The 26,002-nt window shown below is 44.4% G+C and overlaps 1 protein-coding gene across 1 annotated transcript; it reads right to left on the minus strand.

The window, feature by feature from the left end:
* Nucleotides 1-1,367: 1,367 nt before the first annotated feature.
* On the minus strand, nucleotides 1,368-22,852 carry NUP54 (nucleoporin 54). Its single transcript, XM_027854628.1, has 12 exons — nucleotides 22,786-22,852; nucleotides 20,101-20,184; nucleotides 19,855-19,986; nucleotides 16,757-16,983; nucleotides 15,011-15,198; nucleotides 12,999-13,195; nucleotides 8,617-8,671; nucleotides 7,863-7,956; nucleotides 5,746-5,853; nucleotides 3,970-4,089; nucleotides 3,518-3,628; nucleotides 1,368-2,130 (listed from the first exon to the last, which is right to left on the minus strand). Exons 1-12 carry the CDS (start codon nucleotides 22,850-22,852, stop codon nucleotides 2,002-2,004), a joined length of 1,512 nt encoding a protein of 503 aa, XP_027710429.1. The 3' UTR covers nucleotides 1,368-2,001.
* Nucleotides 22,853-26,002: the final 3,150 nt, after the last annotated feature.

Genomic DNA, 26,002 nt, shown 5'->3' on the forward strand with positions numbered 1-26,002 from the left:
AGGACGCAAGCTCCTAATAAGTGGAGACTGTTTCCTCATTTGTTCTTGTATCCCCCGTGCCTACCGCAGGGTGCACACTGACTCAGCTGTCTGTGCTTCTCTGGGATCATGTCCGCACATGACCGCATTCCCCAGTCAACTGGCATCTGCTTTGTTTCTAACTCTTCACTATCATAGGCAGTCTGAAGGGAATGCTGGGGCAGATACTTTGTTGCATAGAGAACCTTTCCTTTCCTTCAGAGATCTCCCTTGGGGACATTCACTCTGGGCCAAACAACACTAGTCTTCTGTAGCCAATTTGTTTGCATAATCTCAGATTGCTTCCCAGAATCATGGAGTCGATTCACAGCTCCACCAACATGCACGACGGCATCTCTTTGCATATTAACTGTTTCATCTTTTGTCATCTCTAGGAAACCTCAAAGATGTTTTTTGATTTACATTTTTTTTTTTTAGGCAGTTGGGGTTAAGTGACTAGCCCAGGGTCACACAGCTATTAAGTGTCAAATGTTTGGTCTGAGGCTGGATTTGAACTCAGGTCCTCCTAACTTCAGGGCTGGTGCTCTATCCACTGCGCCACCTAGCTGCCCCGATTTACATTTCCCATAACGATGATTTGGGGCATTCTTTCATAAGGCTAATGATTTTTAATTCTATTGAACTGATTATTGATATCCTTTGACCATTTCTCTGGCGGGAGATGGCTTTTGGTCTTACATATTTCTATAGATATCCATCATCAGAGACATTTGCTACAAATAACTTTTTCCCCAGTGGACTGCTTCTCTTACTCCAGATGCATTAATTTTATGCAAAAGTTTTTCAATTTCATATAATCTAAGTCGTTTTATCTTTTGAAATTGCCTCTACCGTAAACAATTTTCATCTCCTGCCCAGACCTATGAAAGGCATGTGAACTGCTGCTCATTTTTTTATGGTATGACCTTTAATATTTAGGTCATGTATCCATTTTTAATTTATCATGGTATAAGATTTTAACAACATCCTCCATATTCGGTTTGGTATTGCCAGCTTCAACGTTAAGAAAAGCACCCAAAATACTGCTTCCCTTTGTGATCTTAGAAAATTTGGGCTAGGTGGCGCAGTGGATAGAGCACTGGCCCTAAAGTCAGGAGGACCTGAGTTCAAATCCGGAGCCAGACCAAACACTTGACACGTACTAGCTGTGTGACCCTGGGCAAGTCACTTAACCCCAACTGCCTTAAAAAAAAAAACAAACTTGGGGCTTATACAAAAATTAGAGCCAGGTACACAAATAAATAATAATAATGATACAAGATCAAACAATTTTTGTAGAATATAAATGTTCACATATCAGTATCCAAATAAACAAATACCAGACAGTATTATATTAAAGTTATCACAAAGCAAGAATTTATTTATAAGAAGTTTCCATCTTTTACAGAAATAAAAAGGAAAAAAAAATAAAGGACAATGTTGTCAAATAGACAAGTAATTCTTGTTCAAGGGCTTGGGCTCATTTTGCAAATAAGTAAAACCATATAAAAATAGCTTTCAAACCCTTGTAGTCCCCAAAAGAAAACACCAATGACTAAGAACTCTTCAGATTTTTCTTCACTCTTCCCAAAGATGGCATACACAAATAGAAAAACTGACACACATTTACTCTACAACGTACAGATTTGCAACAGCCTGGTTATCCTTCAGTTATTTTGTATTGCAAAATTCACTTGTTTTCATATTTTTATTGGCTGTGAAAAAGCATAGTAAAGGCTCAATGGAGATTAATCTTCAAACACTGATTTTTCAACAATGTTGTTGTAAAATGTACAATAGTACATATCTTATTGGTAATTAGAACCTTTCTTCATTTTAAAGTAAATAGTTTTTAGGTACAAACCTTTCAAAGGTCAAATTTGAAAAGCCGTTGAGATAGCTATGCTATTTCAAAATTTATAAACAATAATTTGTCAATAACTTGTCAATTCCCACACCCGACAGACAGAAGGCTGTGCAGCGTCAGCTGAAGACGCCTCCTCTGATGTGGACATTCTCATTCAACCCGTGTTCTATCAACTTGATGTCCTCCAGATCATCTTTGATGATGCTAATCAAGTGGCTGAGGCCTTCCTGCTGTTGTTTCAAATGCTAGAACGGTTGAAGAAGAGAGAGGAAATCTGTGTTAGAAAAGGCACGGGATCATTCCTGTGTATCCATACCTTGATTATCTGTCTAGACAAATGATTTCATCGCATTCACTTCCTATTAGACCAGCACACATCAGGCAGCTGGTCTACATCTGAGGCTCTGACTGGCCCAGGGCTATGCCGCCTACAGCATAGGCAGGGGGGTCAAACTAACAGTCAGGTCTTCTGGCCTCTCATTTATGCCACTAAGGGATGATAAACAGAGATGGCCTCTGTCCTGAACACCGTTTCCTTTGCTTGTAGCATTCACAGCCTTCTGTGGCAGACATACCAACTAGAAATGCCGACCAATAAAAGACAGCTAATTGTTTAGTTTTTAAGTGACAGTGCCCACTGTGCCCAACTAACTGCCAGAGCTGGTCACACTGTACTCTACTGCAAATGTTTAGTCTGACAGCCCCCAAAGAACAGAAATCATCAGGCTTGACAGCCAGACAGCAAAACTTTGTCAGCCGCTTAACAAACTATTACCTGACACCTGTTTTATAAGCATCTTCAAAAACACATGGATCAGTGGGGTCAAACTCAAATAGAAATGGATCCCACAGGCTACACATTGACTTAGAAAACCACAAATTAACATCATTCATGTTGTATTGCATCTTTAACTTTTGTTAAAACATTTCCCAATTACATTTTAATCTGGCTCAGGCTGAGTGGGGAGCACGTGGCCCCCAAATTTGATACCTCTGACCTAGATGGCCTAAAATTCAAGTTTCCTACAAAGAACATTTATTAGCTAAGGTTTTTTGTTATTATTGTTGAGTCATTTTTCAGTTGTCCCCAACTCTTTATTTGGGGTTTTCTTGGCAAAGATATTGGACTGGTTTGCCATTTCCTTCTCCAGCTCATTTTACAGATGAAGAAACTAAAACAAACAGGGTTAAGTGACTTGTCCAGGATCACACAACTAGGAAGTGTCTGAGGCAGGATCTGAACTCCGGTCTTCCTGCCTCCAGGCCTGGCACTCTTATCTACTGTGCCACTAGCTGCCCTGTAAGTTTTTTTACCCTTCCCTACAGGTTTTTTGGTTTATTATTTTTTGGGGGGGGGCGGGGGGGAGGCAACTGGGACTTGCCCAGAGTCACACAGCTAGTAAGTGTCAAGTGTTTGGTCTGATGCCAGATTTGATCTCAGGTCCTCCTGACCATCCACTGCCCCACCTAGCTGCCCCTCCCTATGGATTTTTAGAATATGCTTTCAAAACAATAGTGGAGGGGAAAAAAGGGGAGCGAGACAATCTGTCCCGTCCTGATGGAAGTAACAACAGAACTCAGACCTTCGTGCTAATCAAGTCGTCTTCCATCCATGTCCGGTGCAACACTCACCTGCTTGATTTCCCGCAGAAGATCCGCATCTACGTAATACCGCTCTTCAGATTTCACAGCTCCAAAGTGATTCTGCATCCTGATCTGGGACATCAACTCATTCAGGCGACCCTGAGAACAGAAAGGCACAAAATGGCCGCGTCTGTATGTGGTCTGGCCCACACAACATTCATTGGTAAGGCTCCCCCTCAAAAGCAATAGAAATCTCTCCAGCTACTGAAAAGCACCACTGACTTAGGGTCACGGTGAAGCTGGAAACAGTCTAACTTCCGGAGTCTGCCTGTGCTTGGGCCAGTGTTTATTCCACCGTGGAAGTTCTCAAGAAGCAGCCTCTCCGTCTGCCGAGATGAGAGCGTGGAGCCGGCCCTTCCTCGGAAGCTTCCTTCCACGTGAACTTTCTCAGACGGGCCTGCTTAGGTCCCGGTCCTGTGCGAGCGCCGGGCCTCGCTTACCTTGAACTGTGTAGGTGCATTGAGTTCACACTGAATGGTATCAAGCTGCACTCGCAGCTGCTCCTCATCAGCCTGGATGGCATAGCCGCTCTTCCTCTGGATTTCCTGCTTAATCAGGACCTACAACAGGAGGGACACGTGACTAGTGAGAAGGCCTTTTTCCTCTTCCGTTGTGCCCCGGAGAATGTCACCTCTGTGTTAAACTGTACTTTGTTCTTTTCCTCTATTACAAAAAAAATCCACTGGCACGTGAGGGGGTGGGGGGAGGAGCATATCTGAAAACCTGGAAAATTAAAAAAAAAAAGCCGCTTTCATGTTAGACTATCTCAAATCCAAATTAGCTTCCCTTAATCAAAATCTGAATTGCCCGGAATGAAGATGTTTGGAAAAGTTGTTGGACTTGAGTAAGTGACCGTCTTACTCGGCTCAGGTACACAAACGTCCAGCTGGTGTAGGTCAGCGGTTCATCCAGCCTGGCGTTAAGTCTCAGCCGGGGGCACGCGAGCTCTTCGTGCCTCGCTTTAGGCTAATTCATGGAATCCTAGATTTAAAGCCAGAAGGGACCGAAGAGGCTACCGGACAGACAACCCTCCCATTCTGCCGAGGGGAAGTGATCTTCCCAAGGTCCCAATCAGCGGCAGAGGCAGCATCTGCAGCCAGGCTCTCTGACTAGAACAGCAGCAGCAGCAGCAGCTCACGCTTACAAACAGCACCATGGACTTTGCAAAGCACTGGACATCCATTATCTTATCTGATCTTCGTAACAATCCTGGGAGGTAGGTATTATGATGCCTATTTTATAGCGGAGGAAACTGAGTCCAAAGGAAGTTAAAATGACTTACCTGCCCAAGGTCACACAGCTATTGAATGTCTGAGGCTGAATCTGAACCCTGCTCTTCAGGATTCCAAGTCTAACTAATACCCTAAGCACTTCCTTACACCATTGCTAACGTGACTGTGTGTATACAGATATGTTATCTCTTAGGCTGATAAATATGTATGTTCCATATAATAAAAGTCTACAGACATTCATTTAAAATAGTACCTAAAGTGTGAAGAAGGAATTTTAATTTGTCCTAAAACTTCCTTCAAGTTTTAAGGGGTGATCCCCATTCTAATATCCTAGAATTTAGTTGTTTTTTTTTTTTAAAGTCCACATTAATCTTTGTTGCTTTATAGCTACAAGAAGCTAAGTTCAGATCAGTCCTACTTATTGCCTGGGTGACGGCTGACCTTCACCAATCTGGCCTCGGGCAGGCGTTAGACAAGATGACCTCTCGAGTCTCTGATAGTTCTGACTCCTGTGCTCCCACAAGCCACGAGAGCAACAGTAATAATGGCGGTCAACGTTCAGATGGCCCTCACTAGACCAAGAATGCCCTCTGCCGGGGGCTGAGTTTCTAAGACAAAAGCAAAGGAGAAACAAACAAGTAAGAGGAAGAGAGAAACCAAAAAGATCAGCAGAGTTAACAAGAGGAAAAGAAAGCAGCGAGCAGAGTTCGAGCAGCGGCCGTCACCGCCGGTGCCGTCTCCTGCTGGTGACAGGTGTCTGGGCCACGGATGAGCACATCCCTTCCTCTGGCCAAGCTTTGGGTCTTCTCCTTTCTATAAACTAAAACGCACCAAATGTGACGGAAAGGGTACAGACAAGCCTTTCACGTACGTCTACTTGGAACGGGCCTTTTCATTTTTTAAAGAAAAGGACGCTGGAATCGTCTTTCAATCAGATAACTGGATTTGAACAGCCCTGAAAGCGACTCCTTGTTGTTCTGTTACCTGCAAGGTCCTATGGGAAAGCTCCATGAGTTTCCTCTTATATTGCGCTATTTTAGCCAAAGTGGTGGTCTGATTCTTCTGTAACTCACTGATATCTTCAGATATAATCTATGAATAAAAAAAAAAAGTACAATTATTACAATGGTACTTTGATTCACTTTTAAATTGTCAAAACCGCAGTAGTGCTGGACACCACAATTTATTAGATACTAAAATGCCACAAGTCTAGCAAGTGAGATAGCCGAGGTTCACCTGGCCCCTGATCACTCCAAGGAAGATGAGGTTCTGTGGAGACAGGGGTGCATTAAACTGGTGAAGAAGGCTAGCTCCTCTGTATAGAACCATGCCACATCCAGCCTGCAGACAATGTTAGGTTAGAAAGAGCCATGCCACTGTCTCGTTCTAACAACAAAGAACAATCCATAGCATGGGGAAGTGCGTGTGCTGCCTTCCCTTCCTTGTGGTATGTGAAGGCGATTTTGAGTTAGTTTGGGATACCGTATAAACGTGCTCTCACAAATGACGCATCTGTTGGTTGGATTTGCAGAACTTTTTTTTTTTTCCACCTTTTTTAAAATCTTTGTTAGGAAACCCAGAATCACATCAAACTAGAAACTCAGGAACTGCCTTTTAAGTGATCATGGTAGAGACAGACCAGAAGCAGTCGTCCTTCCCACCAGGGGCCTGTGGCAGGCCCACTGAACTCCCCACTAACACAACCAGCAAGCTTGGGAGGTTCAGAGAGGGGGAGGTGACCTTGCAGCCTCCCAGGGGGGCAAAGAGGCAGATTTAGGGCACCCTCCCCACAACCAACTGGAGTTCATGGAGAGGAACAACTGTCTTCAATGAGCACTTTAGTATACTGTTGGCGCAACCACGAACTGGGGACACCACTCTGGAAAAACGTGCTTTAAAAAAGCGATCAGAATTTGATCCCGGAGGTCAAAGTGAGGGGAAAAGTCCCATACAAACCAGAATGTTTACACAAGTATTTCTGGTGGTAGCCACAAACTAAGCGCTCTCTGATTGGGACTACACAGAGGTTACTGCACCAGTAAGGAGCGCAGAGGAAGAAGTCAAGAGAGCCCCGGGAAGATGAGCCCGAGCTGCTGTGACCCAAGGACGCAAAAGCAGGAAACAACACACACACACGACAACCAGGAAATGCAAAGAACACCCTGTCTGTCATTCCAGGGGCCGAGTCTGGCCCACGGACGTGTCACTGACGAGGCAGGAACCTCAGGGTGGAGTCCTGCAGGCGTGACGGCCTGGGTGAACTTTTGTGTTTTGTCCTTGTTACGAGGAAAGGCTCCCTGGGCAGAGGAGGAGGAAGGGACCCATGTGGAAATGAAGCTGTAATCACACATGAGAGGGGCTAATTCTCTCACTGTTTCAAGGAGCCGAACAAGCACAAAATGCACAGAAGCTACGGAGAGGAAGGCACTGCAGGGTTCACTATGAAGTGAAGACGTCCCCATCACACTGAGCCCACACCAGGTGACTGTGTGTCAGCTGCTAGAGAGGGCTCCTCTGCTCAGTGGGACGTTGGGTTAGACGAGCCTCTAAGCTCTGTTTCATCTCCAAGTCTCTGTGATTCTATCAAATGAGGGAAGTAAAGTGCTCTGAAGCAGATCTAACCATTCAAAATATTGTTAAAATTTTTCTTGTTCTTCATTAATCCTATCACAAGCAACATTCATGACAACACTCACTACAGGAGGTACAAAGCAACTGTTTTAATATGTGAAGTTTCATGATAAAGTGTGCACTATCTTCCTGGAATCAGAAGTGACCAATTAATCAAGCTGCTTCCATTGTTACAACAGCTGGCATTTAGAGGATCACGTTCAAAGTATTTCCGTGCTAGTCAAAGAAATGTCAATTCTAAATTCATAAAATAATTGGACGATTTCGTGTTCTCACACACCTGTGTGCTACAAAGGAAGCAACAGTGAAAAGCTACAATTACTCCTTGATAAATGCATAGTGTATTACCCTTCCTGAGACTTTCAGCCTTACCATGACATGGTAGGGCGTGTACAATGACAGGAATCCCGTTTCTCTACGACTTCGTGGTACCCCTCCCCGTACCAGGGGATGAAAACCTAAGTGCTTACATCTAATCTGGTCTGATGCTGCTTAGTCATCTGATCCTGGACCTTCAGTCTTCGGAGCAGTTCTTTGAAACCCACCATCGGCACAGGAATTAGCCTACAGAAACAAGGTGTTTAATTTCCACGCAGACACTTATAAACGACCAACAACGTAAAGGTCTTTACCAGATAAGATGGTATTTATCGTCACAATCTCATGCCTAATACACTTGCTGATTTCCCTTGGAGCTTCGAAGGGTGCTGATTGAGACCTGTGATTTCAGCGCTCTGAGGAACCTCTGGTGAGGAAAATCCCTTTACCAACCCAGATCAACAACCTTTGGCCTCACACAGGGAAACTCCCTGGGGCGCTGAGTATGCATACTATCATGTGTCGGAGACAGGACTTGAACCCATGTCTCCCAGACTGAAAGGCCAACTCCAGCCATTACACCATGCTGATTTTATTAGAACAAAAGAATTTCGGAGAGGTCAGGGACCTTGGTCCAACTCCATTTTACTTACCCAAGGTCACACCATTAGTCAGCGGCAGCTCTGGGACTAGAGCCTAGATTTCCTAACTCCCAAGTCTGATATTCTTCCCCCATACCAGATTGCCTCCTGAGCTCCAAAAATCAAACATTCATGAGAATAAATTTTACCAACCCCATTGAAAATAAATTTCACTCATTAACACTTTCTTGGACTCTATCCTGCTTCATAGTAGCAAGCACTATTAATACCATCAAATTAATTATTACCATCAAGAAAGACTTACTTTTCAGAATCAGGATTATCCACTTTGGCCTGTTCCCAGATAATTGGATCAACACCTACCATAGAATAAAAAAAGGTATTTTTATTATATTTGTAGTATATTTATATATTTATTATGTTTTTAACATATTCAGAAATCTTTCTGAATATATTACTTCTGACAAGTATATTAAATAAAGAATAAGCCTACAGTGATGCATTTTTTTTCAAAAAGACCATAATGGGAAAATAAAGAAAAAATTGATCGTAAAAAGCATTTTTATTTTTCTGTGTCGTAAAGGATCACTACGAAGTTCTATTAAAATTCGTATTTCACCACAAAATTCACAACACAACTCACAACACAACATGATGCATAAAAATTCAGAACGGCAAAAAATTCAAAAGAGTCTGACTATGTGTCAGAAGTTCTAAGTTTGGGAGTAAAATATTAGCAACCAGAGTTTTAGAGAATAAACTTAGGGAAAACACAAAAGGTAGGCAGGTCTCTGAAAATGTTAAATCTATTACTAATTATAGAATAAAGCATTTCCTGTTCTAGGGTATTCAGTTCAAAAAACTATAAATAGGCAAGGTAGGTAGGAAGGGGCACACGGGATGTGAAGGAACACAAGAAAGGGTTCAACTGAATATTTCATTACAAATACACATTTTCTGGTAAATAGTATCTTTTTTCCAATTACATGTAAATGTAGCTTTTAACATCCATCTTTTATAAGATTTTGAGTTCCAAATTTTTCTCTCTCCATCCCCACCACTCCCCAAGATAGCAGGCAATCTAATTTAGGCTATCCAAGCAATTACACATCTTTAATGCCTCTGCATGGCACACAGGCCTTAGCACAGCCACATACTCTGTCTTAGAGTGCGGCGAGCCTGGAAAGGATGGGACCCTCACCACAGGCTCACAGATGCCTTGGCCTGGCTTGGCTTATTGTGTTCTCTATAGAACTGGCCTCCCCAGGGTTGGAAGGGACTTCAGAGGTCCTCTCGTCCAACCTTTTACCTGAAGCACAAAATCCCCGACAAGTAAACCCTTCATCTCTGCATTAAATACCTTCAGAGTTTGATAACGTAATCCCTCTGGAATAAGCCCGTCGATTTTTGTGGATAGCTCTACTTATTTTCTTATTTTAAGTGAAAATTCATCATCTATAGTTTCTAAACATTGGTTCCATTTTTATCCTCTGGAGCCAAGCAGAATAACTCTAATCTTTCTTCTATATAACAACACCCAAATATTTGAAGAAAAATCTCAAGATCAACAGAAATAATCCTGTTCAGCAATCCTCTGACAATAAACATCAGGTAAGAGATAAATGACAGGAAGCAGCTTGGTGGCTCAGTGGATAGAGAGCTGGGCCTGGAGTCAGGAAGACCCAAGTTCAAACCTGGCTGTGTGGCCCTGAGCAAGTCACTTCACCCTGTATGCTCAGTTTCCTAATCTGCAAAGTAAGTTAGACAGAAATGGCAAACCCCTCCAGTAACTTTGCCAAGAAAACCCCAAATGGGGTCACAAAGAGTCAGACACGAGTGACAACAAGGGGTGGGACAAGGAGATGTATGCCGCCAGAATTATTCGCACACGGGGATGGAAGAGATCCAGCAGACGACAAACTGAAAAAGTTTTCCCCGTGGATCATGAGGTCCTCCACTTGCTCCACTTTTCTGATGTTGGACTGAATGCACAAAGCTCCAGATCACTGCGGAGCCCTCTCTGAAGGATTTTTAATCACTCAAAGGAATTTGGCCTAACCATCCACACAGGAAAGACCAAGCGGATGAAGAACATCTACTGTTCAGATTTCAAAATGCATTTGGATGGACACCCTATAGAGAGAGAGAGAGAGAGTGTGTGTGTGTGTGTGTGTGTGTGTGTGTGTGTGTGTGTGTATATATACACATATATATACACACACAAAAATTCTATATATCTATACAGATACATAGATACATATCTGAGACAAAGAGTACAAATGGTCTAGCCTAAAGAAAGCAAGCAAGATGGGCTACCTTCAGGAAACTGTAAAGCTCCTTGATTTGACCTCAAGTTTCCTATGAAAGTACAAGCTTTACAATATTAATAGTTTGCTGGTATTGCTTTTTGGCAATAAGGCATGAAACACAAATGTCTCCAAAGATTTAAAAATGACTTATCACCGAGGGCAATGGAAAGGCACAGGGTGGGTGTGGGTATGAGCACCATATATCCAAAGAAGAAGTGCATGAGTCATCATGGAAACGTCTAGATGAGCCGGTCATACGGACAGAACGATGGATGACAGGTGTCCACCCAAAGTGCTCCACTGGGACCTCAAATGTCAGGAAAAAGCAAGGAAAACCTCCGGCCCATTGGATGGATCCCTCTGGGAAGACAGGGATTAGACCCACACAAGATCGACAGGCACGGATGGGCTGTGATGGGCAACGTGGAGGCCAGTCCTGAACGGATGCAATCACGCCTCTATTCAAGGATCAAGAGACCTCCTCACCCTCATTTCCCTACGTCCTCTCATGAGGAGAAACACTGCAAGTTCCTTCAACCACATGTGGCAAATTTCCTTCTCAGTGCTGGCTGCCCTCCCCTAGACATGGTTTGGTCTGCTGATGTCAACCAAAAGATAATATTCTTTTCACTCCACGAATGAAAGGAAGACCCTGGAGGACATGAAAGAGAATGGTGGTTTAGCCTAGGCAAGGGGTAGGAGGAAGGATGGGTGAGGACAGGCAAACCCAAGCTCTGGACGTCACCCCTTTCGGTCTCTAGAACCCTGGTCCATTCCCATCCTCCATCACGCCATCAATCTCACCTTATCACTGGCTCGGACTCTCCCTACAAAAATGTTTCGGTATCCCTGTTCTAAAATAAATTCTGCTTGACCACGCCAGGCCCTCTGGTTACTATCCCAGTGCTCCTCACTGTCTCTTCTATACTTTCAGAAAGAGTAGTTTACAACTGCTTTCTTCACGTTCTCTCCACCTTCAACCCTTTGTAATTCCCATCACTTTAACTAAGCAGTTATTTCAAAAAGTAGCCAACGATCACAACAGGCATGTTTTTTCTATCCTGATCCCCTCTAGACTTTTCCCAACGTCTGACCCAGCGGATCATCAAGCCCTCAACACTCCCTTTGACTTCAGGCACAGGGTGGGTGTGGGTGTGAGCACCATATATCCATATATGTGTGTTCATCGTTCTTTCTGCGCTTCCTCATTCCTATCTCTGTTAATGGCATCCTTACTTTCCCAGTCATGTGGGACTGAAACCTGGGAATCATTTATATGACCACTTAGTAATGATACATTAATTCTATTGTGCTTTATACCTGCCTCTGCCTTTTTCTCTCCCACAGCCACCGATCCTCGTTCCTTACAGCCTGAACTACCTGCAAGAGCTTCATGGTCCCCTTCTTCCTTTACGCACACACCACTGCCAGGATCATTTTTCTATCACACCGCTATGGATGTATCCCTTTGCTGTTCAAAAGACCTTCAATGGCTTCCAGCTGCCTACTGAATAACACTCAGGCCTTAGCGTGGATTTTAAGACCCTCTATAATCACCTGGGTCCAACCTACCTTTTCAGACTTACATCACGTTACTTCCTTTAATTCACCCCATGGCTCGGCCAAAACGGCTTTACTCAGATACCCCGATGCCCATGCCCCTCACCATATGTCACACACCCCAAACATGTCAGCCCTTTCTCAAACTCTGCCTGCTAAACTGGGATGCCTCCTCCTCCATGATATCCTCTGTGACTGTTCCCAGCAAGAAGCGGTCTTCCAACTTGTTTTGACTTTTCTTAACACTTTCCTGTGCACTTTTACTTTCTATTTTTATGTTTATTTGTAAAAACATCTTATCTCCTCGTTCCCCATGCTTCCCCAAGACTAAGTCCTTAAGGTCAAGTACTGTATCTTATTCATCTTTGTAGCCACATGCAGACTTAAGACAAAGCTTGTTAATACATAGTAGGCACTTCTCCGGTGGTTGTTCTTTACAAAAATGTTTCAATTAGCTGTAATGGATGTGTATGGTAGAAAACGCCCATTTCTATTGCTTTAACTTTCACGATAAATTTTAATAACACTAAATAATACAAACTACTTAGTTAATGGTTATTAACTAGTTAATAATATTATGTCAATTTTGTGTAAGTGAAACAGCAAAATAAATGTCAACCCTTTAAATTTCTTGATCAAACTCAGAAACATTAAAAACTGCAATGGACAAAACAGTTTCAATTTTTTAACATCCTCCAAAAACCTTCAGCTGAGACAAACATGTCACGGGTGATCTTCAGCATTTCTGCAGAAAACTCTGTATAGATGTTTTTGTTTAGTCCATAATTTGATCAGATCTTAACCCTGTAGTACATACCAGCAGGAGGATTCTGTAAAAGCTGCTTGATCTGGGCGGGGGAGAGCTCTGTTCTAGTCATAGAAAGGGTAACTCCAAGTTGCTGTAACGAAGTTTTGATATTCGCTTGTTCAAAATGGGCATATAGCGTCGTAGCTGGAACTCGGCGTGATGTGCCATTTGGAGAACGTTCAACAACATATATAACAACTTCTGTCCTGAAAAGGAATTTCAGATAAGATGATATCAAGCTTGTATTTTCCAGCAGTAGATATAAATGCAAATATCTGATTTTAGAAAAGGATATATATGTAATTAGTATCAGAAATGACAGCTACAGTACAGAATAATATTAGGCTTTTATTAAACCTTAAATAAGAAAACTTTTAACTTTCCATTGTGCTATCAAAATGATTTAAAGTTACTTTTGAAATTTTATGAACGGTATGAAAAGTTCTTTATTAAAACCCTCCAACTTTTAACAGTGTAACAGTCAATCAATAATTATTAATTAAGCACCTACTAGATCCCAAGAGTGGGAGAGATACAAATATAAAGAATGAATCAATCTCTACTCAAGAAACTTCTATTCTAATGGAGGTGACAAGTACATGTTTAAGGATAGAATAAATATGAATAAAGTTAATTAAAGGAAAGGCTTCGTGTAGAAGGTGATGTTTAAGCTCAATCTTAGATGAAGAGAGGTGAGGAGGCACGAGGGATGGCCAGTGCAAAAGCAAGAAACGGCCAATCTGCATGGATGAACCAGGTAATTTACACAGCTAACTACTAAAAACCAATTCCAATAAAGTCATTTCTACCTGCCTCAGCTAAGCCAACGTTCCATTCCTTCTGCTACCCTTCATACCCTTACCAGACTCATCTTCCTTCTGTCCACAAATCTGATCCCATTTTGCTCTTTAATGATGATCAAATAAAATCGAAGCTTCTTTGCCTGGCATCCAAGGCCCTTCACAAAGTGCCCTCATACCACCTCTCAGTCTGACTTCATCTTACTCCTCTGGACATAGTCCAGGCTCTAGGCAAACACGCTTTCTTTCCTTTCCTTCCCTCTTCTCCCCTCATTTTCCTACCCATCCTTTAAAATGCAAATCCAATGGTCTCTCCCTCCTAGAAACCTTTCACAATCCCCCAGCAAAAATGACATTCTCAGCCTCACAGAGCAACTGGCTTGGTGCCTTCTAATGTACTTAATAAGCAGTCACATTAACTGGGTAGATCTCTGGTGTCCCTCCAAGACCCAAGGGGTGCTATGTGTAAACTTCATTCCTCCCCTAGCACCTTGGACAGCTCTTGGTAACCAGGAGTCACTTCACTTCTCTCTATTGGCTGAACTGAGATGAAGTCAATTTAACAAAACTTTTTACCCAACCATTTAAGCTTATTATCTTCTTGGAAACAATTCCTCATAAAAAAAATCTTAGAATTAATTTCTCATTAAGAAACTAGATCGCAGGAGAGCACCTACTTAGGATCAGGCCAACCTGGGCTCTTCTCTCCCAACACTTACCCTAACTAAATGAGCCAGTTCAGTTTTATTATCTACACAATGAAGATGCCAATACTGATAGTTCTTACTTCATAGAGTTGTGGTAAGGCTCAAATGAGATTTTAGTAAATTTGAAAGCCTTAACATCAGTTATTACTTATTATTACGATTGTATACCCAAGCAGTTCACAATTCCACCTCCTAACATTTCACGAAATTTTTCTAACACTTAATGGACACAATAGCATGCTGAATGTTTTCTCCTCTAAGTGGATAGTTAACTAAATGCAATTAAGATCAACAGTTTTAAGCAAGTAAAGAAATTCAGAACCAAGAGAAAAATAAATGTAAGCATTCCATAAACAGCAAATAAATACTGAAACAAAGACAAAATATTCTGTGATTTTAAATACGTTTCAGGAAGGGAACAGTGTATGAGGCATGGGAACAACACATACGAAACAGAATGAGGCTGCTACATTATCGCCAAGTATGTCTGAACAACGAGACGGTGTATACGTACTGGTCATCTGGCAACGTTTTCACGCCTTCTACATTGACAGTAAGGGTCTGGTTTCCTCCCAAAATTTTATGGAAGGATTCTATTAGCTGTTGTTGCTGGCTTCGGATGTCTGCTTCCTTCCTGTTGAAAATTAAAACCACCAGGCCATCTTCATCCTTATTGTTGGGCATGCAGCTGTAACCCACCGCCTGTGGAAAGACAGCACAGAAAAGTGGGATACAGAAAGATAAACTACAGATCCCAGGCCAGTCACTTAAATGCTCCAGCATACCCACTTCTCCATTTTATGAGAATAAGTGAGAAGAACAGAATTTTTTAAAATTAACACGTCAGTGGTTTTGATGTAAAAATAAGAGATGTTTAGCTCAACTCTGCAAATGATGAATTGCCTATAAATGCTCATTCCCTTCCCTCGCCCTTAAAACTGCCTCTAATATTCCCAGGATGCATTTTTTCTCAATCTTTCCTTTGTCTTCATAACAACCTACCTTATATTATGCTCCTCTGTACACACACCAGACCGTCGCTGGTAGGAAGAATCAGCATTTATTAAGCACCTACTACGTTCCAGGAACTGTACCAAATTCTTTGCTTTCGGCGAGGCAATCAGGGTTGAGTGACTTGCCCAGGGTCACACAGCTAGTAAGTGACAAGCGTCTGAGGCCGGATCCGAACTCAGGTCCTCCTGACTCCAGGGCCGGTGCTCTGTCACCGCGCCGCCTAGCTGCCCTCCTCCCCATATGTTCTAGAGCGCCTTCTGGGTCAGCTCTGTGTCCACAGCGTGAATCCATCTCTGGTTCTACCACAACCAGGACAGTGTGTTGTTGCTGAGTCATCATAGTTGTGTCTGACTCTTCATGACCCCATTTGGGGTTTTTTTATTTTTGTGTGTGTGTGTGTGTGTGTGAGGCAATCGGGGTGAAGTGACTTGCCCAGGGTCACACGGCTTGTGTCTGAGGCCGGATTTGAACTTGGGTCTTCCTGACTCCAGGGCCAGGGCTCTATCCGCTGAATCAACTAGCTGCTTGCAGACTGTGAGCTTCTTGATGTTAAGGTCTGTATGGCTTGATGCCGCCGTACGTGCCTGTGTCCACCCTGAAGCCCGCGTGGCAATGCTCTGAGCTGGGGCATCCGGCTCTCCTTCCACATGAGGGGCCTTTCCCGCCAGGCCTCCCGAGGGGGACGAGGCACAAGCTGCAGGCGGAGCGCCGTCACACTACAAAGATCACCGACCAAATGCAGCTGGCGTCAACATGACTCTGCCCTCTCTGCCGGGACGGCCCTGGCAGTCCCGTGTACGGAGCACTAAGGAGATAAGCGGCTCTATGCCATGGCGGCCAATTGGCAAAAGTCTGGCCAAGTCAATTAATTCTAAGACTGACAGTGTCCACTTTAAACCAGCGACTCTTCTGTTAGGATAACAGATATACAGGCCAGGTATGTTTAGCAAAACATTCGAAATACTCTACATGCGCATTCTAGTATACCATATTCAGATCACTAAATAAAAGGCACTCAACTTCACTTTCACACACTGAAATGCAACATTTTAGTCTTCAGAGAAAGAGGTAGTTGCCCTAAACCAGGCCTGCACCACCTGTGGCTGCCGAAGGATTTCCTCCACGTTTTTCTCGGGCCGCCCGAAACCCGTTGGCGTGCCTGGCGTGCCACGGGTGGTGCAGGCCTGCTCTAAACAGCGCAATAAACTTATCTCCTATTTGCTGTTGAAAAAGATCAGCATCATACCTTAAATCTACAGAAGGGATTTTCCTGGGTGAACTCCACAGGTGGAATGTTATTGTTGAAGTAGCCTTTGCCCGTTCCCCAGAAGGCCTGGAGCTGATTCCATTTCGCCAAAATCGCATCTCTCTCGTCTCCCAGTAGTGTTGGGGCAGAAAGAGCACTTGCTGTATTGATCAGCTGGTTAGACTGGACAGGGGGTTGGGCAGGCTGACTGAAGAGGCCACCTAAAGCTGAGGAAGAGATGGGGAGGTTACTCTTGCCTGTATCAAGGGAGACGCAGAACAAAAGGTTCTAATGGCATTTGTCCTTTAATAACTCTATTATCGTCCATTAACAACCTCAGCTGAATAAATACTTTTAATAATTCCAAATGGATAGAGTGCTGGACCGGGAATCAGGAAACTCTGGATTCACACCCTGCCTCCAATATGGATTAGCTACATGACTAAGTCCCTTAACTTTGCCAAGCCTCGGTTTTCTGGCCTGCAAAAGAGACTCTGATAATAGCACGTCTGTAAGGCACTTTATAAGCTGTAGCAAGTCAGAACGCTTGTTCTGAGGACCAAAGGGCTCCGGGACCAAATTCCCATTGGTTCCAATACTGAGAAGTCAGGAAATGGATCATATGAAACCCTCAGACAACAGATGATCAGATCCAGTTCCGAAAGCTTTGCTGCTAATCAGTATTATTCCATTCTGATATTTTAGGGGGTTCTGTTTTGCTGTCCTCAAATTTATTTTACAATATGTAAGATTCCGTAATATTTTTTACTTAAAGCTTAATACATCCAGAGGTTAACAAAGGTCATAGTTATCAGCATATCTACAGCAAGACATAGACTGTAGTCTCTTCTGGAGTTGATTCTTCCATAGGAAATGGAAAGACTGAGTCATGGCCTTTAAAGATCACCACAAATGATATTTAGACTGTTTTGATTTGCTGCATTAAATACCTTTTCAAATACATCACTTCTGGTTATGAATCAAAACTTCTGTAAAAATGTACTGCCCTCAGAGGACTGCCAGACTTTGTTCTACCAGGCTCTATCACGTGTAATTATTTCAAGGGATATGATCTTACTCACAGCGGAAGAGAACACTTAATACTAAGTCATATTATAGCGCAGTGGAGTACTACCCTAAGGCAATATTTTTCACATCTAGTTATACAGGTAAGATTAAACTTGTCTTTTGGGATCAATTTCTATTATCTGTCTTGAGAACAACGGAAGACCTTTGTGATAAAAACATGCCACAACTTCAATGAATTTCAGTGCAAAAAAATTCCATCAACCAATATATCAGATCATATTATACACTATGACATACAAAGATAACTGAAAACCCATCATTTCAAGAAATGAAGGAAGATACACTACTATTCCTCTCCTCTCTGCAGCTTGGAAATCCATTTCATTATTGGGGGAGAAGAGTGAGGAAAGGGTGCAAAAATAGCAGGAAACATCTGAAGGAATCCTTAGGATAAACAATCCTCAAAACTGCGATTCTGTGATCCTGGTGCTACTGACTGGGAAAATGTAGTAACTGTAACAGGTCTTTTATCCCTAGTAAATTATTACTTTTCAAGCAACTGACAAGCATATTCGGAACCTACCCATGTGCCAAGCACTAGAGGCACAAAGACAAAGAATGAAACAATCCTGATTCTCGAGAAGTTTACATTTTAATGTGAGAGAAAAGAATTACCCATATAAATCACACACAGAGGATAAAAATGTAAAAAGTACAAATACAAATAAACACCAGGAAGTCAAGGCAGGCGGGCACCAGCAGCTGAGGGCTCAGCAGAGCCTTCATGTACAAGGCGGTACTTAGCACGCATCATGCAAGAAGGGGGGATTCTTTCCGTGAGGCCGAGGGGAGGAAGCAGAACGTCTGAAGAGGGGATGGCCACCACCAAGGCCGTGCGTGAGAGACAGAGAGAAGGCCCGCCCAGCTGGACTGAAGAGCGTGAGAGGAGAGTGACATCTAAGGAGGCCAGAAAGATGGGTCTGGGTCAGCTTGTGCCGATTTTCAAAGTAAGCGGAGGAGTTCACATTTTATCCTAAAGGCAAAAGGAAGCACTGGTTGGTGAAGTAGGGGACTCATATGGTCAGATCTGGGTACAAAAAAACTGCTTGGGCAGCAGTATTTAGGATGGACTTGAGTGTTGGGGGTGGGGGGCTGGGGCCGACTTTCAAATCTCTCAAAACGAATTAGGAAGCCTTTAAAATAATCTCGGTGAGGTAATGAGTCACCTGACAAACACCTGGAAAGGACAGCACCCAGGAGGAGACTGTGGTCAACACTAACCAATGCCATAGAGAGGTGGAGAAGGACCAGGACAGAAAAAAGAGCGTCGGAACTGGCGATTTAGAGATCAGTTTTAATTGAGGGTGGAGGTTGGAAACTCCACTGGCAAGGGCTGAGGACTCCAAGGATTGAGAGGAGCAGGCTCAGCGAGTGTAGATGGCTTTCTGAATGAGTCTGGCTGGGAGAGGGAGGAGAGATAGTAAGGTGCAGCTTTAAGGACGGAGGAGGCTTGGGCACATTTGAGGGCAGCACCGAAGGACCCAGGTGAAAAGAAGAGGCGGAGGATTTGAGAGGCGAGGGGATGACTGAAGGTGCCATCGGCAGGACCAGACGGGGCAGGGGATCGCGGGCACGTACGTGCACAAGTGCTGGCTGGGGCAGGGAGAAGGGCCGCTCCTTGGTCAGAGAACGGGGAAAGCAGAGGGGAAGATGGCCCCAAGGGGGTCTATGGAGAAGAGACAGGGAAAAGAGAGAGCCTTTAGCAAAGGAAGGGGCAAGGTGGAGGAGCAGGTGGTGAGGAAGGCTCGGGAGAGAAGCAAAGGCTCTGACACGTGCAGAGTGAGAAGGGCAATCAACCAAGGGGGAAGACAAGATGTGCTGACGATGAGGAAGGCCCAGTGAAAGGTGCATAACGTGAGTATATCAAGTTCTATGACAGAAGGTCACACCATGATGAAAAATGTGAAATGACCAAATGGTTCATGATTAAATTCTGATTCCTCAGAAACATAAAAAACATAGTAACTCACGTGAACTTTTAAGGAATGCAACAAACTTCTCATACTTACTACTTTGAGTCGGCTGTGTATTGAATGTCCCAAATCCTAGCCCGGTTCCCAAACCAGTACCGGTTCCTGTAGTGGTGCCAAAACCAGTAGTACCAAACCCAAAACCTTTGTTCTGAGTAGCACCAAAGAGACCTTTGAAGAAAAAATTGGGTTTACAAAAGCATTACCAAAAAATGCAATTGCCCAACTAGCCCGTATCAATGCTGTTTAGTTCTGTGATTAATTCTATCCCGTCTGGGCTCTTACCACTTGTGCCTGTGTTACTGGGAGCAGAAAAGCTGAATGCAGAACTCGCTGTTGTGGTGGTCGTCCCAAACCCTCCAAACGTACCTAGCACATCACAAAAAAAGGACACGGAAACATCAGGGTTAGTGTGCTTTCTTGGTTAAATAGTGGCTCTATTCTCAGCTTCACATTGGGAAACTTATTTTATAAAAATGCCCTGAAAGCTATATTTCAGTATAATGTTTTTTTAAAAAATAATCTCATGCATATTACATATCTACATCTATACACAGACATACAGATGTACACACACACACACACACACACACACACACACACTCTCTCTCTCTCTCTCTCTCTCTCTCTCTCTCTGAGAAGAGGTCCATAGGCTTCACTAATTATCCAAGGCAGGGACCAAGACACCAAAAAGGTTAAAAAATCCTGCCCGTATTTTAGATGTTTACAATCTCATAAAATATTAATGTATGTAGCCTAATCCTTACTTGCTTTAGATCCACACTTTAAAAAAAAAAATTCAGTAAGATATACTTGGCCAGAGACCTCCATCTCAGTAAACATATCATCCTGTTCTGCAAAGCTCCACAACATACTCTGAAGTTCAGAGTAAAGTATTATTTCCAAACGTACCAAATTAAAGTCATCAGTTGGGCACAATTTATCATTAATTGAGGGTGCACTTCACATACTTACCAGAGTATAAAAGAAGCTGAATAGTTAATTTACAGTTTATAAAATCACAAGTAGAAACTTATCAATGGTAAAAAAAAAAAAATAGTGAAGTATTCTACAAATATGATATTGATGTGATTTAATACATGAACTGCAATCAATAAAAATGGAAATGCCAGTGTTTTTTTAAATAAACATTGAATTATTTTATAAAATAATCCAAAATAAACACTCATTTATTTTTGCTGAGTCGTAGCTCTATTCAGAAGCACAAATCAAACACAAAACTCCATTTTCCTCTACTGTTAATTTTACGCAGTAATGACATGTAAAAGAGTATTAAAGTAGTATCAGATTGTATGCCCCTTGAGGGCACAGACTGTTTTCTTCATCTTTGAATCCCCAGCACCCAGCACAGTGCCTGGTACAGAGCAGATGCTTAATAAATATTTGTTAAATGGAATTCAAAAGAATGCAAGTACTTTGTAGTTTAATAAAATACTACAGGAAGAAGACAACGCATGATTATTGTATCCTAAGAAGTTTTATATAAATTTTCACATCTCTGCTCAAAGTTAAGCACGTGAAGGCTTGAACATGGAGTCTATACAACATTGGATTCACAAAAGAATTTAAAGAATTGTCCAAAAATCAGTTTCAAGCAGCAAAAATATTTCTGAAAGTAAATCCTCAGTAGGAAAAAAAATTGGCAATGGACATTAAGTGACCAATTAAGAATCACCTAAAAGCATGGAATAATTAATTCATACACAGGCAGCTGAGCTAAAAGATTTTTCGAAGAAAAAATCTATAGAAGTACAAATACTTGTGCATCTCCTTTTGCCAATTAAAAAAAAAGTCTTAAAACCACAGTTTCACATTGGAATCGGCAGCAGCACCTGTCAAGACACCAAGAGAATGCTAAGCCAACTCGCCAGCGTTTAGGAGAACGTGGTGCCTTTTGGTGACTAAACCAAATTCCTGCCTACTGAACTCAAACGATGAGTGAGAGGGGCAGGCAAACCTTTAGAGCATCCATAAAGGGCACTACAGCAGAGTGGCCCTCTCGCCGTTTGTATGAGATTTGCTGCTTCTGAGAAAGCAGCTAGAACCGCCGCAACACGGATGACAAGGAGCGGATGGCACTCCGGGGGACGGATGGAGGCGAGGTGAGGGACGGCTGCAGGAGTCCAAGAATCCCGGGAACAGCGTGCACATTTCAGAGGGTGACGTCACCGGGGCCACGATTTAGGTCATCACCCCCTCTCCCCGCTGCGGGCACACCCGCAGACGGACGCGGAATCGGGGCCCACCCCCCCACCGGCCAAGCCCGGGTCGGAACTGCGCCCATTTTTGGAGTCCTGCTTGACCATCCGCGGGGTGACGGGGGGCTCTCTACCTGCGCTGGCCAGAGGGTTACCAAAACTGAAGGGGGCCGCGGCGCTGGTGGAAACACCGAAACTCCCAATATTAAAGTTCACCGCAGGGTTGGCGGCTAAGCCGAAACCCCCAAAATTAAACCCACTGCTGGTGGAGCTGGCAGCGTCCAGCCCCCCAAATCCTGACGGCGGGGGGGGGGGGGGGAAGAGAGGAGAAGAAAGAAAGAAAGAAAGAAAGCACAGTGAGCGTTACGAGAGTCAGTCATCGGGGCGAGATCAGACTGGGGGCTCCCCGGGGGCGGCCCGCCGCATCCAGCAGGCGCTGCCTCAGTGCTGCGTCCCGTGCCCGGCACACAGCAGGCGCCGCATAAATGCTCGCACGCCAACCCCGGCGTAAGGCACCGCGGGGGGCAGGGCCGGGGGGGGGCGAAGAAGCGGGGGTCCCCCCTCCCCCTCCTCCTCCCCCCCGGGACGTCGGAGTCGGGGCTGGGGGGCCGTGAATCCCTTCGCTGAAGACCCCGCCGGGACCCGGCCCGTCCCCGCCCCGCCGGCCCTCGCGGGTCCCCTCCCGCCCACGCGAGGCCCCGCGGCCGGAGGGAGGGGTCCCCGGCGGATCTCCCCAGCCCTCCAGACTCACCCGCGGGGGCGGCGGCGGTGGCGGCCGTGGCCGTGCCGCCCGCGGGAGCCCCGAAGTTGAAGGCCATGACGCCCCCGGGGCCGCGGCGGCTCTCACGGGGCGCTCGGTGCAGCCGGTGGAAGGGGCCGGCCGAGCAGCGGGAATCGAGGCGGGAGGGTTCCCGGGAGCGGCAGGTGGCGGCGGGGGGCGGGGCCTCGGAGGAAGCCCGCGTCGTGCCGCGTCGCGCCCCTGTGACGTCATCGGGAATTGTACGTGAGGCGCGGCGGGGAGGAGGAAGTGCGCCTGCGCAGGCTCTCCGCTGCAGGACTCGGGGGCGGGGGGAGTGGGATAAATGCTTCAGGCTGCCGGTGGCAGCTCCGAGCTGCGGCCGGGTCTGGGAGGCCGGCCTGCCCCGCCCCCCCGCCCCCAGCCGCCCGTCCCAGGGGCCCCGGCGGGATGTTTGGGGTTGTATTGGGATCGTTTGTTCTTTTCCTCCCCTCCCCTCGTGACCACAAAGAATGCGAAAGAGACAGAGAAAGAGGAAAGGGAGGAAAAGAGAGGCCGGAGAGCCCGAGCCTGCGAGCCTCCTCCTCCCCCGCCCTCCCCTGCCCTGCCCTGCCCTCCTCCTCCCCTGCCCTCCCCTCCCCCGCAGGTAGTGGAAAAGCTTTGGTGTTTTGCTTTGTTTTTTTAATTGCGCCTTAGAGACTTGTATAAAGCGCCTCCCCATCCTTATATAAGGATGGGATTAGCTGGTAATCAGCCCCCACCTTTGAGGTCAGTGCAGAGACGCCCCATCTGGGTGGTTAGGGTGGGGCTGAACCCCCCAAGGTGGGGTCTAGGGCCCCAGCCCAAGTCGGAACTGAGGGCCTGCACACCTCCTGGCATGGGTCAATCAGCCATTCATGGACATGAAGCACCTACTATGTGCCAGGCACCCTGCTAAGCACACTAGGGATACCAAAAGAGGCAAAAGACAGCCCCTGCCCTCAAGAAGCGCACAATCTAGCGGAAGAGACAACATGCAGACAGATGTATACCAAGCAAGCTAGACAGGGGATAAATAGGAAATAATTATGAGAGGAAAAACACCGGAATAGGGGAGGGGTAGGGAAAACTTCCTGTAGGAGATGGGATTTTAGTTGGGTTTTGTAGGAAAGGGAGTAGAGGAGGGAGGACATTCCAGGTGAGGGGGACAGCCAGAGAAAATGCCCAGAGCGTCTTGTTCCTGGGATAGCCAGGAGGCTAGTGTCCCTGGATAGAAAAGTGCATGTTAGGAAGTAAGATTTAAGAAGACTGCAAAGCGGGAGTGGGCTAGGTTCTGAATGGCTTTGAATGCCAAACAGAGCATTTTGTATTTGCTCTTGAAGACAATAGGGAGCCACTGGAGGGTTACTGAGTAGGGGAGTGACATGATCAGACCTGAATTTTAGAAAAATCACTTTAGTGGCTGGAGGGGAGACTAGAGGCAGGCACAACCACCAGCAGCTATTGTAATTATCCAGTTTCCTTTTGGTGTTTTGCTGGGATGAATCAGTTTCCTTGAGATTCTGCTATGTGTGATGGTTTTTTGGGTAACCAACATTTGGTAGGAAGGAGCCAGGTTGATGAGTGGAAGCTACGGGCTATCTTTCCCCATAAGAAGAGTCAGGGAAGCAACTTTTGTTCTGAACCTATCATACCCCTAGACCAGAAATATTTGAGGCGTAGCAGAGGAATAGCTAATACTCAAATTATTCAAAGTGAATACTTTTGGAAAATTATTCAAAAATTCTAAATGAATACCTAATGCTCAAAGACTTTTTTTTTCTCTGAAAGAGCACTCAGCCTTGGCTTCACTCCAGAGGACTGCTTGCCTCTTCCATATTCCCCAGTTCCTTGTCCCCCAGCTAGAGTGCTGGTAGCATAGATACAGCCTTTAGCTCTCCTCTCCAAAGAGGCAGGCTAGACTCAGAGATTCAGGCATGCCACCTGTGAGCTTTAGCTATATATTGAGACAGTCCCATACACTCTCTATCTCATATATGGACACATATCACATATTACACTTTAAAAAACCCTCCACACTAGGTGCCTCCACCTCCTCTCACTCACTTCTAAACGCATTGCAATATCACTTCCATTCTCATTATGCAACTGAAATGGCTCTTTCCGGGGTTAACAAAGATCTCTCACTTGCCACATGTAATGGCCTTTTCAAAAATTTCTACTTTATGGACCTTACTACATGCAGTATTTGACAGTGTCAATCATATTCTCCTTGGCACCCTTTCCTTTCTAGGTTTTCCTGACCCTTTTGTCTCCTGGTTCTCTTCCTACCTTTCTGACCACTCCTCAGTTTTCTTTATTGGTTTTTCATCTGTATCATTCTCCGATTATAGGAGGCAGCTAGGTAGCACGGTGGATAGAACACTGGGCCTGGAGTCAGGAAGGTGAGAGATCAAGTCTAGCCTCTGACACTTACTAGCTGTGTGACATTGCGTAAGTCATTTAATCTCTGCTTCATTTTCTCAACTGTAAAATGGGGATAACAATAATTGTACCTCGCAAGGTTATTATGAGAATCAAATGAGATAATATTTGTAAAGTATTTAGTACAGTGCCTGGCACATTAGCAGGTGCGATGAATACTTACTACCTTCCTCTTCCCTCTACTATCTAGACCAGGGGTGGGGAACCTGCGGCCTTGAGGCCACATGTGGCCCTCTAGGTCCTCAAGTGCAGCTCTTTGACTGAATCACAGAACAAATTCTCTTATTAAAGGGATTCTAGACCATACACTTGAGTGCCTAGCATAGTTCTCCAAACACAGGAGATAATTAAAAATTGAGTGAATGAATGTGTAAAGTGATGCTACATTATGAGGTTAGGAAGATTTAAAAAACAATCTATGATGACATTTTTTGGATCTAATGAATAGGCCACAGATTCTTCCCAAATGTTTTCAGACTGAAAAAACCCCTACAAACTTTTGGGCACAAAGAAATTTAAGGAAGAACAGGTATGTTCCCCACCCTTTCCTTCCAACTTTTCTCTGATGTCTTTGGGCTTTCTGGGATTAACACCAGACTGCCATTAGGACAAATAGTCCAAACCCACTCATATGGGTGTCATTAAAAACTTCTAGATTCAGTTTTGTAGAAATGATAACTTTATTAGTGAAACATTTTATTTTTTTAACATTAGAAACAAGCATTCTTAGAATCACATTAAATGAGTCAATTGTGAAAACTAAATGTGT

Source organism: Vombatus ursinus, unplaced genomic scaffold, assembly GCF_900497805.2.
Source record: "Vombatus ursinus unplaced genomic scaffold, bare-nosed wombat genome assembly UNPS02010461.1, whole genome shotgun sequence".
In the NCBI taxonomy this organism is placed as follows: domain Eukaryota; kingdom Metazoa; phylum Chordata; class Mammalia; order Diprotodontia; family Vombatidae; genus Vombatus; species Vombatus ursinus.